At 33.0% G+C, this 18,516-nt stretch overlaps 3 protein-coding genes across 5 annotated transcripts in view; 2 read left to right on the top strand and 1 right to left on the bottom strand.

The window, feature by feature from the left end:
• LOC126740582 (ecdysone receptor) overlaps nucleotides 1–18,516 on the top strand; it is a 176,170-nt gene that overhangs the window by 18,070 nt on the left and 139,584 nt on the right. The window contains exon 1 of one of the 2 annotated variants that reach the window (XM_050446663.1): nucleotides 5,575–6,082. The exons of the other annotated variant lie outside the window; for it this stretch is intronic. The gene's annotated coding sequence lies outside the window, so the exon portion shown is untranslated. Of the gene's footprint in view, nucleotides 1–5,574; nucleotides 6,083–18,516 lie in introns of those variants that run through there. 2 annotated transcript variants of the gene reach the window in all.
• Nucleotides 156–1,870, bottom strand: LOC126740583 (histone H3.v1-like). The gene is made up of 2 exons (XM_050446665.1): nucleotides 1,765–1,870; nucleotides 156–1,709 (listed from the first exon to the last, which is right to left on the bottom strand). The coding sequence occupies exons 1-2, from the start codon at nucleotides 1,765–1,767 to the stop codon at nucleotides 174–176; spliced, it is 1,539 nt and encodes a 512-aa protein (XP_050302622.1). The 5' UTR covers nucleotides 1,768–1,870; the 3' UTR covers nucleotides 156–173.
• LOC126740584 (uncharacterized) lies at nucleotides 2,134–11,210 on the top strand. Of its 2 annotated transcripts, none has more exons than XM_050446666.1 (3): nucleotides 2,134–2,292; nucleotides 2,358–2,690; nucleotides 10,942–11,210. In XM_050446666.1, the coding sequence occupies exons 1-3, from the start codon at nucleotides 2,259–2,261 to the stop codon at nucleotides 11,043–11,045; spliced, it is 471 nt and encodes a 156-aa protein (XP_050302623.1). In that variant the 5' UTR covers nucleotides 2,134–2,258; the 3' UTR covers nucleotides 11,046–11,210. The 2 variants fall into 2 exon arrangements, with proteins under 2 accessions (XP_050302623.1, XP_050302624.1); XM_050446667.1 differs by lacking the exon at nucleotides 10,942–11,210 and adding an exon at nucleotides 3,679–3,816.

Genomic DNA, 18,516 nt, shown 5'->3' with positions numbered 1-18,516 from the left:
TGTACAAACCAAGTGACTTCCTTTCTGATCTAGTGATCTTAATTTATGGTTTAACGCATGACGGTTAGAATTCATATACCCACACGGGAAATTGATTAACTGATTTTGAGAGAATGACTAACGCTCTTGTTTTTTTATAAAAAAAACATTCAAACTTTACATCTGACGGTACTTTATTCAACAAAAGCGAAATGGCATCGGACTTGCTTAGGAGACGAACTGGTCCTCCGGTTACAAACCGCTTTGGTGGAACAGCATGCAATGCTCCCTTCAGAACCGCTGCTTTCTTGTCTTTTGCTCAAAGCTCTCCGGAGGGATGTGGCTAACCGCGGAGAGGAATGGTCGTAGCATTTCTTTGCTGCAACGACTGGAACGAAACATTCCACGGTAGAGGGAACCGAAAACTCTTCGCATTTTCTAGAATACCGCGGATCTACAGTTTGGGTTATTCGGTTGCAGCATTTGCACTTTTTATCGGATTTTTTACAGGAATCGTCCAGAACTGTTCGGATTTTTAGGCAGCTCAGACGTTCTTCTGATTCGCTCTCCTCAAAGATTTTCACTTTTACTTTGCCGGCGGTAGTACTGGGGTAGCTAACCATCGGTTTTTCTATTGAATTTGGACATCCTCCGATGACACAACATGTGCGTTGTTGTTCCACTGCCGGGGCTTGATTGAGGTGATTTCTTCGAGGATGTCTGGAGGCACAGCAGTAGCACTTGGTAGTTTTTGCAGGCTTCACATCGGATTCGCTTGAAGTACTACTAATACTGATACTAGTTGACGAGGGTGAAGGTTTATATTTAGATTGCTTTGATATAGCTGAACTTCCTGTAGAGTTTGGTTGTAAAATATTAATTGGGGAGGACATTCTATCGATAGTGTTTCGCCTATTTTCGTAACTTTCGACCATTAGCATTTGCGAGTAGCTTTGTAAATCTGCGGTGTTAGTGGATGAGTTCACTTTTAATTCAGGTTTGGGTTGTTTTTCTAGTGTTTTTTCTCTAGGGACCTTAGGTGGTTCAGTTTGTGATCCTCTGGACGTTTCCTTTGTAATAGATGGTTTTTCATCAACAGGAATAGTAGACGTCTCCTTATTTTGTGTTGCTGATGAGGCGGATTTTGCTGTTGAACTTGTCGATTTTTTCGGTTTTACACTCATGTTTGCGGAAACAGATTTAGGCAGAGGATTTCTTTGCGATCCAGATTCTTGGATGAAGGATTCTTTTTTAACTATTGACGTTTTGGATTTGACTTTGCTATTAATACTTTTATCATCTTTGTAAGTATCTTCTTTGACTTCTGCCTGTAGCTCTTGGATTTCATTTGATTCTTTCTCTTCTATATTTTTTTCTCTTTTTTCTTTTTCTACTTTCTTATCTTCATTTACTTCTTCTTTTATTTGTATGAGTTGATTCTCTTCTTTTTCAACTTGATTTTCCTCTTCTACTTTTTCCTCCTCTTCCTCTTCTTCTCCTTCTTCTTCTTCTTCTTCTTCTTCTTTCGCAGAAGTAAAAGCCTTATTTAACTTAGAACTTGCTGATTTGCTTACTCTATCTTCCTCAGTAGCAACTATTGTCTCTTTTTCAGTAATTTCGGATGCTTTGTAGCCCTTTTTCAACGCTTCTGGACAGGGTCCACCGAACAATTCCCAACAAGTTTCCTCGCTAAGTCCACTGTCTGAAGAGCTAAGGCCGTCTGCTTCTTCCTTAAATTAAAATTTTAGGTAATAAAGGAATAATTTTGAAGAGATTAGAGGCTACCATCAAATTAAATAATTTTCTTGTTGTGATCAAATGAAAATGTTTGTATAAATGTCAAGTGACAGTTGCACATTGACTTTGATAGAACAAAACGAAAAGCGTTTCTCACTCTTATACAGTGTTGCCAATATTAATGTTATTGGCCTTAAAACTATCACCTGTAAAAAGCATCCGGTATAACATATAAATTAATGTTCTTGCATCATCGGCAATGTCCCATAAAAATAGAAAACTTCTTTATCGGGAAAAAAATTTAATTAAAATAATTACTAAAATAACGTTCAGTATTTCGTGTTTTCAAAAGACACTAAAAAATGCCTAAAAGAAATAAAACCTTATTGCAGCGCGACCTTTTAATAACTACTAACCTTATGCAATGCAGCACAAGTGAGCCTTGACGCTGACATTGACATATTCAACTGTCACACTGCACCTCTTGTCAATACAATAATAAGTGTACCTAATTATAATTTTATCTATGTAAACACTTCAAAATGAAATTCTGGGACAAACTATTATCAAAAAAGGGTCAGTTTTACCGTTTAACAGCGTATTTCGTTACCACACTATATGTTTTTTTGTTTACTTTTTAGATGAAAAACCAGGCGATATCGTCTCGAAATTGCCTAAAGTTAAACTACCCCAGTTACCAAAAAGTTTCAATCTAAAATTGCCGACTAAAATCGATATGAAAACTTTCACGGATTTCTTTGGGGAGTTTGCGAAGAGTTTAAAGAATCCTCCCCATCGAATGTCGGGAGATGGGAAGATCAGACCGGGTACACCCATGAAGTATCCGTATACTTTTACGGCGAAAATTGTTCAATTTCCATACATGTATTATTATAAGAATAATTGGATGGCTCATTATTTGCCTTTTGGATTTATCGCTTGTTTACCTATTATATGGTACATTCATAAAAAGAGTAAGTAGATGCTTTCCTAATTATTGTAGTACTTGAAAATATTAAGATTACATAGCCGCGGTAAGGAGATTCGTAACTATCAAAGACTTTACATAACCCCACTTTTATTCATCATCTATAAGTATTTTTGTTGCATTGTGGATGATAAAACAAACGTTTAATATTAAATTAATAAACACAGGGAAAATCTTAAAATATGCTTAAAGATTTTGAGTGTGACAAAAATAAACTTGATGACCAAAACGATGACAGATGAACAGAGGCATTAGAAAAGTAAGCGGGGCAAAGTAAAATTTTCGTTTATTGTCTATTTTATTTAATTTGATATTTTGTGTTTTTTATACCCTTGAAGAGTTTGACAGAGATAAAATTTCTGGCGAAAACACTGATGTGTCACACGGAAATGGGTACTAGATCATTATTTTAATTTTTGTTCAATCGAAATGAGTGGACTTATCACTACTACCCTAGTATTTAAAACAAAAATTGATGATTGCTTTTGGAAGACGAAACGTCGGTTTTTCAATTTGAGACAATCATGTTTTATTACCGTTGTAAATAACGCCAGAAAACAGCTCTAGAAGAATATCTATCTCTCTATCTTACTCATTAATTTCGTCATATGTTTTTCTTTGTTTAACTTGACTACAATTTTTTTAAATTTTTTTATACCATATTAAGTCTGATAGAGACAAACTTCTAGCGAAAACCACGTGACAGACAGAGATAAGTAATTTTTTTTTAATCAGTGTTATGGCATAATTTTCAGTGGATTTAGATGATAAAAAAATAAAACAAATGTATCAGGACCGTATGTAAAATTTGCACGCATTCTGCCTGAAAGAATAATTTAATTACTTCCAGGCAGTTGAGGGCATTAAAATATTACACAGACCAAAACCACGTGTCAGATAAAGATGGATCTAGATAGTTTATGTAATAAAAAACTAGTCCTAATAAGGTGCCATTTATTTCAATATATTTTTAGTGAACTCGAAGGAAAACAAGGAGAAATGGAAGGAAATTCATAGAAAAGAACACGAATATGTCAAACACCGATTCGATTATTGAAAATTTAGTTATGTAGAATGTTTTATATTGCAAATAAAAATATAATATAACAATTGACAGTTTTTTCAATATCTAACGACATAACGTCATTGCACTATTATTTACGTCAAGTCAATTTAAAAACAACTGGAACTAATACAGGCAATTAATAGAGGTAAAATTACATGGTCCAACCCATGTAAGTAAATATAATTTAAAAGTTTAGTGTAGTCAAGCCTAAATTAATAAATAGTGGATATGAATAGGGTTGAATAAAGTTGGTTACTTATTATACTCATATTAATTTCCTTAGAAAAAGTTGGACTTATTAGTCACCTTGAATATCGCCTAAAAAATGCATTCTCACTTTTGCTTTTACCATTTAGTGGCGCCATATTATGTACATACATACACGCAATAAAAATCGAGTCTGGCCTGCATTCTCGCTTATCAAGGCGGCTTGGTGCCACTTATCTACTTCCAAAATATCATGTGGGTTATTTATTTTATACTGAACCCTAAACGTTAGTACGTAAATTTGATAAATTCCTATATACTGTTTTAAAGTGACTCGGTTTTTCTTATCAAGTAAATTTTTATAGGGTGTTTTTTCGGGTATTTTTGATGGCACTATAATAATTGAAATATGTTACAATTATTAAATATTACTACGTAAAAATTCCAAGGAATTTGATGGGTCACATAACACACTTAGATAAAACTGTTTTCGAGATACAGTTAAATTTGAAATTCTATAACTATCTTCAACTGTTTACATCTGAGAAACTACTTGACCAAAATATATTATGTGATAAATTAAATTTATTAGAATTTTACCTAGAATCTAAATATGTAATAAGATAATGGATATTCGAAGTTTCCATATAATTTAAGCAAAAGTCATTGTAAATTTAATTATTTTATATTTATATAACGGGCCCATTATTTGAATACATTTTTAAATTCTATGAAATTTAGTGGGTCACATGATACCCCCTATATATCGAACCATTTTCAAGATATAAACAGTTGAAAAATAACATTTCGTTAGGAAATACATCTTCTCTATGACAATGTATTCAAGAGAAATATATCATTTTTGAGTAAAATCTTAAATCGGACAAATCCAACATAACCTTAAAACCCAATAGCACTTTGAATTGTTTAATTATAAACAATCCTAATTGTATTGGTGCAGATGGTCCGTCGACGGCCTTGGTTTGATGCATTGCCCCTTTAATTCCCGACAACCGACAAGACGACATCGGTTTGGCAATAAACGTTTATTTAAGTCTGGATGCATATACATATATTGTAACCTCCACAAATAATAAACAAATTGATTAATTTACGACATCAGAAGCTGGAACGTTTTGTAAACAATCATCGGGCTTATGTTATATGTTGTACATTGATTGATATATGGGACAGATATGTATATAAGGGTATTGTTCCTTCCATACATCTCCGAGACAAGTTAAATTGATTCTTGGGGACTAAGGAATAGCGTGAGATTTATGAGAAGACAAGGAGAGGGTAATTTGAGTTAAAAACTCTATAGTGCCACACCTGGATTAGACATTTAGAGGCTATAACTCTATAGGGTGTTCCGTTTAAATGAACGAAGTTGGTATCTACTTCTTGTATAAACGGAATTCCCAATACTATATTTTAGTTGTTATTCATACTAGATACTGTAAACTCCAGGAAATAAATTAATAAATCGTTTAATAAAAGGATAAATTTATTTAGCACACGGATACCAAAGTATAACAAAAATGATAAGCCGACCGATAACACTGTCGGAATTCAGTTACCATGGTCGTCTTTTTCAAGACGAGACCATACTACCATAATACATCCTTCTTCGTGATCATAACGTGCCTATGCATCAATTATCTTTTCCTAGTGATAATTATTTTATTGCCCTTTACTCTAGATGTTCCGTGTCTTCTAGTGTATATACAGCTGGGAAATGCTTACACTACATTGCATTATATTCATACATCGTTGCAACACCCTGTATACCAATATGCAGTCCATATTGTCCTTGAAATCACATGTGTATGTATGTCTGTATACTCGAACACAAAATCTCGTTGAAACGGATGCACAGCATCAGCAGCAGCAGCATCTCGCAGTTCACATTTTCGCGTTATTCAAATGTTGCATCGCACCGGCTCAGGGTCAACGAAACAAACGAAGATCGGGGAGGTCGCGTTGACTGTGATCAGTGATAACTTGATTTGAGCGACGTCGTTAAGTGCAAGTGAGTGCGGTGCGACTGACGGCGACAGTGATAACGCGAAAATTATTGGATTACCAGAGAACCGGGTTACAAGGTAATTTCTTTTATTTAGATCTACTGTTGGGTCAGCTGCGTTGCTCTTGGTACTCGTTTGTTTCAAGTTTGGTTGTTGCTACATATATGGAAATTCGTAGAGCTGGTCTACTGTATTAGGTTGTTGTGATAAGTAGTCATTTCTTTTTTTTCTTAATGGATAGATTATCTTAAAATTGGTGCTGCTGCTGTTGGTTACTTGGTTCGATTTACATAATTGAAAATCAAATAATTCACATTATAATTGACCTACTGATGGCCTTCGTTTCTTATTATAAATAATTAAATACTTAGTCTCTTGGGTCTTAATACCTTTAAATAAAATATGTATGTGCTTTTCATTTTAAGTTAGACCTAGGGAAGTTAAGAAAGATTTTTAATTTTGATGAAGTCAAATTGGCTTTGAAATACCACTTTCTAAATAGTGTAGCAATTGTTTAAAAAAAGAAAGGAACTTTCAAGAAAATAATTGAATATTCGGTGGTGGAGAGGGAGAAACGACTCACGTCCCAGACAAATAAATAATAATATCGAATGCATTTGAACACTCGGCGAATGTACGAGAGAACCGAGATGGTCGAATTGAGCGCAGACGGCTTAAATCAAGATGGCCTTGGCGTCATACCACAGAGAGCCGATGCAGATACACACACGCACACATAATAAATCCGCTCATTTACTGAGATCTTTTGACGGCTAATAGTCAATTAGACTTAGTTTTACATTCTGTAGGAATATACAATACACATGTAATTGTGAAGACGATAGAGTTATTAGTGTTTTTTCAATTAGTCCATAAGAACAAGATTTACTTGTAAAATAAACGAAGTGTTTTTGAACACTAAGCGTCATATGACTTATATATGAATTTGCGTAAACGTAATCAATTGTTTTGCTAGCACAGATGGTAAGATTTTGATCCCTAGGAGCGCCAATTTTTTTAAATTTTTTTATTTAATTTTATAATTTTTATGTCTTAGAAATTATCAAAAAAAAAAATAAAAATATTATTAATTTTTTTTTCAAATAAAGCAATTATTTTTTGAATAAATTCCAAAAAGGCTGTAGAAAAATCTAAATATCTTTTAAACTCATGTAACGACTTTAATGATATATTCTTAAAAGTTTCTTTGGAAATAAAATAATTTTGAAGTTATTGAACATTTTTCAATAACTTGAGAAATTCTTAGAGCTAAAGTTCAATAAATATAAATCACATTCCCTTATGAAACAATTGACGATGATTTTCCCACGCCTTTTTACCCTGATGAAAATCAACCAATCGAGTAACAAAAACCATCTCTCAATAGAGAAACGAGGTGTTTAGCGCCCGCTGTGACAAGGTATATAACGTTGTTCATTTGTTTGTTTGTTATTGTTACAAAATACGTTTTAGTTCGTGATCGTGCATTTAACACGAACAACGCAAACACCGATAAATTCCAATTTAAGGCGATTTCCTCCGGTTCTGTTGGAGTTGGAGAACTCGAAGAACCGGCGGGAGACTTTGTTTATGAGTATTATTTAACCGTTCCGTATTATACGGCTACTTATTTTATTAATTAAATTAAAATTTCTCGGAGATAAATCAAGGGCAATTGACCGGGTTCCGGTTTGTTCAATGCACTGAATAAATAAATAAACGTGTGTGTGTTGCAGATGTTTTCTCCGGCATTTTATGATTCTACTATAAATAATTTAGATAATGCATCTACAAGGTTTACATTGCGATTTTAACAAGTTTTATATTGTTGCGGGTATTGCTAAAAGAAATATTGCTATTTACCAGAACTTTTTTGACTTCAAATTGACATATTTACATAATGAAAACTGTTTCACCATTCATTGTTTTGATGTTTAATCTATATTATAGAAAAATTGTTTTTAGGTCTCTAGCATATAACTCACATTCTAATGTTCCGATTTGCATAATTTTTGTTTTGAATTATTTCTCAGGCTTTTCTTAACATGTCTATGAAATGTCATTCAAATTCCTGCAGCAATTAATTTAAGTTTTTTGCATGTGTCCTCCGAGTAAAACAATTTTTGACTATCGCCCTTTTCTTGTACTCCTATGTAACAGGAAATTTATTATAGTATGCAATGATCTTTAACGCTATGGATTTTAGTCAAGAATGCTTAGAAAAATCAATTAACATCCTTATGATTTTGCTTTTGCTTCTAAGCCTTCTTGATATTACTCCTTTACATTCAGACAGCATCTATTTTGAATTAATTAAATCTACGGAATTTGTTTGAAAAAATATACAGCGTTTAAATTAAATTAAATAAATAAAACTAAGTAAAAAAACATATAAAAATATATATTAATTATAATAATATAAATTATTATTATTATTTAACGACATCGCCATCACAGTTAATTACGAAATCCCACACACATTGTTGGTTTTATTGTTTTTGATTTTTTAAGAAATCTGCTTTTATTAACGTCTATTTGGATTAATGAATCTAACGTAAACGGGTTTAAGTAGCGATATTAAAATTGATGAATGTAAAACATGTGACATCAATCAATTTTCACTCCATTTCATGTAACGCTGTTGCCATACGGTGCAAAAAATTGTAAGACTTCATAGACATTTTAATTGATGAATGAAGTTTCCTGTAAGATATATTAAAAATTATTTAAAACAAACTCCCAACAGCTTATTTTTAACAGCGATAGCGCGAAAATGATATCATATACCGTGGGGAAAAAAAATTTGTTTTCAGATGTAAACATTTGACAACGATGGATGGCTGTTTGCCATATACACTAAAAATAAAACAAAACAACATCGTATCAATTACTGGAAATGGGAGGTAGACCATTATAATTAATATCCATTAGAACCAACTATACATACATCAGGGTTATTCGCATTAAGCATCACTGGTAACTTTAATATTTGTTTATGAATGTCAATTGTTTTTTGCACGATTTAAAATCGGAAAAACAGAAGAACATCGGTTTTTTTAATGGAGAATGGTTGACCACTATACGTATATGTTAATTAGTCAATTGAAGTGACGTCATTTAAAGTAGTATATAATGTAATAATTATTTTATGTACAGATGTTAAATTCCCGTCGTCAGACTGCACGTCTAAAACTAAAATCCGAAAATAAGTTCGCAGATGATGATCACGATGATGTCACCCTCTAATATTAAAGTTTTTGCCCGACGTTGAATATTTCCACCAGCGGTGACGGTTAATTGGTCGCCATTTTTTTTTGCTCTATATCGAGACCGAGCGACGCCGACTTGATTCTCGTTTGTTTTAACATGAGAATTAAAATCAACTAATTAAGATAAAATGAGGAAACAAAAATAAATATATAATTGTTTGGAGGAGGGAGAAAAACAATCAATTGTTTTTGTGTTCTTATAATTTCACCAACTTTTTAAATTTTAAATAAAAGGTAAAAAAAACAAAAGATGGACAAACTGAACTTAAAACAATTCAATTGATAAACATCACGATGCTGCCATATTTACTTTTTTTTTTTTAAAGGAAACTTTATTACTAAAACATAATTACATGAAAAAGTAAGTCATTTATTTCTTCGTCTGTATACCCAATAATCGATCAATCAATCAAAAATTTAAATCTAAGCAAAACAAGTTGGCAACGTGGCGTCCGCGACGTATCCCCGGTGCACTTGAATGGAAAACCGGGAAAACTCTCTCTCTCACCCCCCCAGCCAACCCTCCGACTCCTCCGTAAATCCCCACCCGTTTATAAAACCACGTCAGATGCGGAGTTGGCGTAGGTCACGTCGAAAATACGGTTTTTGACCGCGCCCTGTTTTATATCTAAGGGTATATATTAGTTTTCTTTTTGTTTATTAAAGAATTCAATTATTTCTCGAATAAGGTGCATAAAATTGGACTTGTTTGGATTGCTTATAATTGTCTCTCAAAATAATGGAATCTTATTGCTAAATACCAGACAAATCCTTAAACATCTTTATTTTTGTTGGTCAAATGTTAAAATATGTATGAATCAAAATTATTAGTCGAATTATGCTGTACAAGATTGACTCTTATAATTTTTCATGCAACATCAACCATTTTCGAGAAATTTGGAGTCAAACATTTGTCAAGGACAAAATCAAATTTGATGTTTCATGTTATACAGTCAAAATGAAATACTGCTTAAATATTCTATTTTGTGCTGTTTTAAGAATATTCTCAACTGCCTGGAAAAGTTCAAAAATTAATTCAGTTGTTAACAAATCATTTTTTTTTATTTGTTTGTAAGAAAACAAAATATTGTTACTTGCTGGACATAAAGAGGGTCCAACATGGCCACTGAAAGTCATATGAAAAGTGTCATAAATAATTGTGTGTGATCTAAGATGGCCGCTGATATAGACCGTGGGAAAAAAAAGTGTTTACAAGCTTCTTCCATCAATCCATGAAAATATATAAAATACAAATAATTGTACTTATATAACATACAAAGTGTGTCTATGATCACCGTCGCATAATATTAATCTCAGTTTTCAGGTGGCGGCCTTCGGCCATTTTTGCGACAAACACATTCGTTAATTCGAAATGCTCTAAATTTAAATTATGTTGACCGTGTGTGTGTGTGTGTGGAAACGGAATTGTGAAGAAAAATCTTGATTTATATAAAACGAGGTGACACCAAATTTAAATTATTTATATCGCAACAGGTACACACCGAATAAAATCTAGAGCAGAAAAGATGGAATTGTTTTAAAATCAGATGGCGTAAAAACGGTTGAAAAAAATAACAAATGTATATATAACAAACATATGATTGTGTTTTGTTATTTTAAAGTGACGAATGACCGCTGTTTAGTTTGACCTTCTTTTTTTTGTTCCAGACGACGACAATTACGACCCATCAAAACACATTAGTTATCCGACTGCAATTTTGAAATCATACGTTGATGATGACATATACAGGGACACCGTGTTAAGTGCCTGACAAAATAAATGTGATTGACTTTACACTAAACAGAAAGAAACAAAAGACGGATTTAGAGTCCGAAAGGCAATTGAATCACTTTATTATATTTTATAACAACGAATTTTTATCATTTGTAATTAATTACATATATTAATGTCTTATAATAAAGTAACAAAAACATTTTAAACGCATAATTAAAATATGTTATTATAATAAATATAAATTTTATAAATAAAATTGTCTTCCTGAGTCAAGTAACATTGTAAAAAAATAAAAAAAGAATTTAATCACCTACATGATTTGAACCCAGGGCCTTCCGCCTGAAAATCAAATCCATAACAATTAAGCCAAGAAGACAAACGGCGGGCCTTTTAAAATCGTTATAATATATTAATAGTTGATACGTTAGCATAATAATTACGTGTAGTACATAAAATATTTTAATGTAAAAAATAATATATACCAATTTTATAAAACCAAACCTTATTCCTGATCCAATTAATTTTGTAAAAAAAATAAAACAAACATTTACTACCGACGGGATTTGAACCCAGGACCTTCCGCATGCTAATTTGATCTATAACAATTACGTCACTAGGTAATTTTACATATACAATTATTACTGTTTTTTTGTTATTACGTCATAATTCTAAAATTTTCAATAACTGAAGACAGAATACTAGATATTTGCATATATTCAGTTTAAAAAGATCGAACAAGAAAAGCATAAAAGCGAAGAGAAAAGGACAAATTCCTTAGATGGATCAGATAAATGGGCCGGCGGAGAGCATAAAATCCGCGCGTTCTTTATTACTGTGGTTAACCTGTTGCGCAGACGATTTCAGATTCGGATCAGATTTAACTCAGGTTTGACTCGACTCGAATGCGGCCTAATTGCGATTCAACGTTCATTTTCAAAAACGTCGTACTTCATTAATCTTCCACGTCTTCTTCTACGTCTAATTCTACATTTTACCCAGTAGAAAACATTGGGACCACCTATTTCAATATTCAACATCTTAACAACTACTGGGAATTTTCTTATAAGACAAGAGACGAATGAATTGGGAAACTATTCTTTAAAGTGTTATCGAAGGTCCAACTAAGTCCCAGTAATAGTTTCGAAAATATAAAACTTCTTGTCTACTAATGCCCGTTACATTATGATGGAACAAAACTGCTAGGTATACATAAATTATTACTAACTACTTGCTTTACAAAACCCTTGTTATTCCCGCTTATTACATCGATGCTTTACGGCTCATTCCGACACAATGAACAATAAAACCCCTTTAGCGTTTATACATAACAGAAAGCAGCAAATTAACGCCACCTGACGGATTTAATTATAGTTTTACTTTTAAGCTGCCAGGTAATTGCGGTTAGTTTGCATAAATATCTTCTTGCGGCCTTTCAATTGTATTTATGTAGATACTTTTATGGAAATTAAGTTGAAGATGTGACGGGGCGTATAATAATTTATACCATCGACCGTAGGCCAGCGAATTTTTGTCTTTTTCTTAATTAAAATAGATTAAAAGTTCTCATAATTTTCTCACAATCGTCAGTGGTTTTGGGCACCGTTCTGAAACAAATGAATTTTAAACTCAAGGTGATCAAAGCGAGAACGTTAATAAAACTATAAAAAAATATATATAAACGCAATAAAGTGAACATCAATAGCGACCCAGAAATTAACTTGGCAATAAAATCTTTATTAGCCTGATGCAAGGTGCCATAATAAATAATTATTGTTTATATAATATCTTAACCGAAAAGTAAACAATTTTTTGGTCAAACAGACCTTGAGGAGCATACGTTTATGCACAATCACAAAAAATCGAATTAATAGTACCAAGAATACGTACAATAATTAAAATATTTATAAAACTATGAACAAGTATAGCATTCAAATATTCGGCGAGAACGAACGGTTGGATAGCGCCGATGATAAGGCTGTGGGCTGCCATCCTGGGGTTTATGTATCGATCCCTGTGTTCGTCAATTAATTTTTTTTTTTACTTTTTACTATTAAAAAAAACTATATTTAGTTCTTTTAAATTTATATATATTTTTTGTAGGTATAAACAAAGTAGAGAAATACATAAAAATATATTTAAAATCATCATAATTTCTTTTAATTGAGTTTTTATATAAATCATTAAAACTCAGTTAAAAGAAAAAGTTTATTGACGGTGACAGGAATCGAACCGTAAACGTCCGGCTTGTAGTACACAACTTTTACCATCGACTCTGTCTTACCACCCAATTTTTGCGCAAATTTACCAGTATGCTATTTTAATAAAAGTTTTGCAAATTTAGCATTATAAAATTATTTATAAATTACATAAGTTTTGACCCCTAATATAGGGTGTAACTTAAAATTATAATATTCAATTGTTATTCTGCGCCAACTCCAGACTGCTAAGCCAGTCTGCTATTAATAAAAAAAAGTTCAAACTCAAATTATGGAACATAAACACGTACATATTTGTTATTATAGGCATATTGTACCGGAGCTTTTCCCGGAAAATCCCGTATTTTCATCGTGTCCCAGTTTCCAGCCTGGATGACCCAATTTCGATGCGTTTTGGATGCACCAGGAGGTGGAGGAGGGGGATGCAGTGAGCCTGCGTGGCCTTGGCAGGATTCTTATGACCTCGACACATTCTGAGCGACGGTCGTTAAACAATTGCGTTCCAAATAGTCCCGTTTCGTAGGACGAAGGACCTTTGGGACGTTGTTTGTTATGCCTTTAAGGTCTTTAAACGGTGTTTGACAGCTTATTAAGGCCCACGAGGCTGTTACTGGAATTGTATGTTTTTCTTTTCAAAGTAGTGACTCCAATTGGATAATAAAACTGGAATTTTAGGGTGTTCCTAACCTAATTTCAGACATTTAGGAGAATGTTAATTATATTATCACTTTTTCTATATGTAGTGACCCTTCTGCTGTACCTTGAAACCGCATCCCAGTTTCTCTCGGATCCTGATGGAACGATTTATGTCCAACGCACAGATGCGTGAATTATTCGAAATGAAAGAGTTGAGTATTATTAAAAAGTTTTATTTCCCACGGTCGAATTTTCTATTTATTCCCCATCCGCGTTTCTATGTTGTTTTTGCACCGGGATTTGTCCTTGGGCGCGGGGGTGATGAGGTAAACAGGGTGTCAATTGCGTCGTCGTGGATCTCGGATGGATGTGAACATTTATAATATGTATATGCTCGGGGGAAATTGGACGTTGATGTGCTTTTGTTTTGAATTAAATGCGGAATTTCTAGAAGTCGTCGGTGAATAAATAAAATGAGTAAAATGTTTTATTATGTTATTTTTCGGTTTTTATTTAAGAGTAAATTTTTTTAATATTTCCATAAATTTGTTCAATCGTTTTTTTGAAAAATTAAAAAAGAAAACAAATTATTTCCTTTAGTTTAAATTAGTCCTTGCTATATAAATTAGAGAAAAATATTTTTTGATTTTTTTTTAAACGTATATTTTACGTATACAATTGCATGTAAAAAGGAACCTACTTGACAGATTTATAGATAATTAAAGAAAAAACAAACGAAACTTTTTTTCATTAGTCTATTAAAATGACACTTAATAACCAACTTTGTTTTCGTTAAAAAAACTGTTGACTTTTGACAAAAAAAGCAAAAGACTGAAAAGACAAAGAAAAATTATTGACCTGTCAAAAGTTGACACGTGCAAAAAGTTGTAAACAAAACTTTGTAAAAAAAAAAAATAAAAATTTATTTAACACCGAAGGGATTTGAACCCAGGTTCCTCCGCATGTAAGTCAGATCTAGAATCGGATATAATCGAAATAAGAACAATTTAATTAATTATTTAATTTAATTCCTTAAAATTATACCTCATATGTGTATATGCTAAATTTAATTTTGTTTGTAAAAAATTATTAAAAAAAAAAATCTATTATTCTATTATTCTATATTCTAACTATTAAGATTCTTTTAATTAACAAAAAAACAAGAGGCAGTCTTAAGGTTGGGAAAAAATGTATAATTCCAAAGACAATTGAATTATTCAGCTATAAGTAGGTATTTTATATCTTAAAATTTTTTATAATTTTTTATTATATTAATGTTTTATAATAAATGAATAAAATAATCTTTAAATTGTGTCACGACTACACTATAATAATCAATATATAAGGAAACCTTAAAGAGTATAGCTAATTGGTCTGTTGTTTTTTTAATAATAGAAGATCATTCATAGATTTTGATATTTCTATAGTATCTATATTTTCTGGATTCATGTAGAAACCTGCAAATACCAGTAAGTATGAACTATTAATGAAAAAACAGCTGAATAATGACAATTAATGAAAATTATAGGATCATCTTTAAATCTAAAATTCAAAATGTACTTCTTAGCGTTATACGACGATCCTAGACTCAATCTTCTTTTTAAAGTACTTTGAGTTAATATTGGCTGTCTCCAATAACTTTCAAAATAAGAGAAAAACAAACGTGACCGAACAAAGGCGAGACAACACACAAAGGAAGTCGGGTTCACTTCCACCCCCGATTTATGATCCTCTCCCTCCTAGAAAGGAAACTATGGAACGCCTTGTTGCCGCTTCTTAAGAATTTTTCAGTTTTTAATCAGACAAATGAAATTAGCTACAAGGCCAAAATAAGTGGAGAAAACAGTTGAAAAAACCTCATCGGGTCACTCCAAAATTACCAAACAATGTTGAAAATCTGCAATAAACAAAAGACAACAGCGCGCCATCATCATCATCATCATCACCACCAACAACATCAGGGGGAGACGCTCTTGGATCAGTTTTTATATTCTTGTAGAAAACGTGTGCATTTGTCTGTGGTGACCTGGATACGATTTGCGTCGGTGCAGCCGACGCGACGTCCGACCAACGGGCGCCGCGACGCTCTCTTTCTCTTCTCCCCTTAAAACCGAATACAAATGTTTTGTATCGCACGCGTCGCGACGCCGACACAAGACGACGCGCTCTCTCCATATTATACCCCTATAGGATAATAGAAAAGTTTCTTGTTGATTTTGTTGTTCGTTCGTGTCAAACAACATGGTTGTACCTAGTGGTGGTGGTGGAAGATCATTGTTTTCATTTGTTTTTTTTATTATTAGGGGTCGGAACTTTAGACATGTAGGAATTTGTGCGGGGGTTGCTAAGGATTAAAGGTAAGGTCGTTTGGTGTTGTGCTGGTTAGGGTTTGTTGCATGCATTGTATTTGGCAGCATTATTAAGTTCGTCAAGGATGTTTTGTGTCATATGCACCCTAACATATGGTAAGAATTATTTATTAAAATTAAATTGATTTTATGAATTTTTATAAAACATTCTATTTAAAATTTCACGAAGTTTGATATGTCATCTTTGACTCACTTTGCCTAAATAGCTTCTAGAATGTAAACAATTGAAGATCACCTCTACATAGGTGATGAAGGTAATTTTTGGTTTTTAATGTAACGAAAGCTGACACCTGTTCGGTGTCGAGATGTTTCCATTGTTATTTTTTGTGAGTATCGTCTGTTTCAGACCGTCTTTTGTTCGTTGTTTGTCGTTGGTCCTTTCAGGCGGATTGTAAGGAAAAATATTCTGTCCTGTATTTGATATATGTACATCTAAAGAAGCAAAGTTAGTGAGTACGTCACTGATAAATAAGATTGTTCACACCCATCGCGACATTATCACGTACACTTAATTCCCCTCTGTACCCCTTTTCCCCGTTTTTTAACCATCATCTCACTCGCACCTCCACAGCTATTTAGGTCGTAGCCTTCAAGGGTTCAGAGGTCGAATCCAGAGCTGAATCAGTCGCAGCAGCAGCAGCAACTGCATTTTCCCGCGACGAAGGGGCGGCTGGAGTGGAAAGGGTGGAAGGGCGGACGCGACACTTTTGGATCGATGAAGCTCCGTCGAGTTGGTCGCCCCTCCTCTTCCTCCTCCGCCGCCTCCCTCTCTTCGGTTTTTTAAAACACCCTCGCCGCCGGGCGAAGGTCGTTTCCGCCATAGGTAGGTTGAGGTCGACTGTCCCCTCTCACCCCCTCCTGCTCACTCCCTAATCATTTTGAAAAGTTGAACTCGAATCTTCTCGTTTGATTGAGTTGTCACTCACATTTAACACAAAAAACTAATTAAGAGTTTTTCGGATTTGTAAGTGAGGAATTTGTCGTGTGGATATGTTAATATAAAGGGGAGAATTCATTATTTTCATATTTTATAAATAAAAATGAAAATTTTAAACAATCGACGTAAGTACATGTACTAATACATAAATTGTTATTGGATCTAATATTTCTGTTTATATGTTGACACTCCTATGAATCGTTGAAATATTTGTCATAAAGTTTTCTTACTAGTTTCTAAACGATCCTTAAGCAGCAGCAAGAAATTTTAAATTATGATTTTGTTCTAAAGTAATAAAATGCAAATAAAAGTATAAAAAATTAAAATTTTTTCATAGGGCTCTTGATAATTTGATATTTATAGTTAATGTTTCTTTTCCATATTTTGCGACTCTATAATAGATTCATTTTAACCTATGGATAAGGCGTAATATTCCCCATAATATTTACGTCAATTAAAAAGTTTTCAGACTTAGAATAAAACAGAATTGAATTGACATTGACAGGTACAAGTCACCCATATATCATCAATGCCTTCATTCGTTTTAAACGGCCAAATTAATAGTCATTTGGTCCTTCGAGCTGAATAAACTTGCGTATTATATGAGTACGACTGGTTGTAGGTAATTGTTTAAAATAAAACATAAAAATCCCTGTCTCGACCTTTATAAACGGGAGGAAGCGAAGTGAAATTAAGAGAGCTAATTCCCCCGACGCAAATATTAAGCGAAAATAAACCCGGAGGAACAAAAGAACGAAAATAGTCCCGGAGAATATTATTTGTAGGGTCGGCTATTTTGGGCTGGGCGTGACGCGTCACTTGTTCCCTTCGTTTTTAAGGGAAAGCGAAAACATTCGTAAATCTTTACTCCCGACGGGAATATCGGGAGCGGTGGCTTACGCACCAGACACAACAAAGATTTTCGGCATCTGGGGATGTAGAAAACGAATTGATTTTTGGTAATATAGTGAATATGTCATATAATGGAGCCAATAGTACTTTGTTCCTAGAAGTTTAATCTTTTTTAAAGGAACTTCCAAGGATTTCAACATTTTTTGAAAAAATCCTTGAAATAAGTATTTAATGGATTTATACACTTAGTTCCTAAATTTTTTTTAAGGAACCTTTAAAGCTGATTTCTTGAATTTTACACATTTTTGAAAAAACACGCTTAAGCACGTATCTAATGCTGTATTTCAATTTTCATAGTCTCAGCTCTCTTCTTTTTGGAGATGTGAGCATTTAAAAATCACTAGTTATATTGTCATTCACATGTATTTTCGTATAGCCTTTATTATAAATTGTTCAGAATATATTCGCTGCTCATATCTTTTACTCGAAAACCTATAT

Source organism: Anthonomus grandis, chromosome 9 (genome assembly GCF_022605725.1).
Source record: "Anthonomus grandis grandis chromosome 9, icAntGran1.3, whole genome shotgun sequence".
Taxonomy (NCBI): domain Eukaryota; kingdom Metazoa; phylum Arthropoda; class Insecta; order Coleoptera; family Curculionidae; genus Anthonomus; species Anthonomus grandis.
This window is presented reverse-complemented; position numbering and strand designations above follow the sequence as displayed.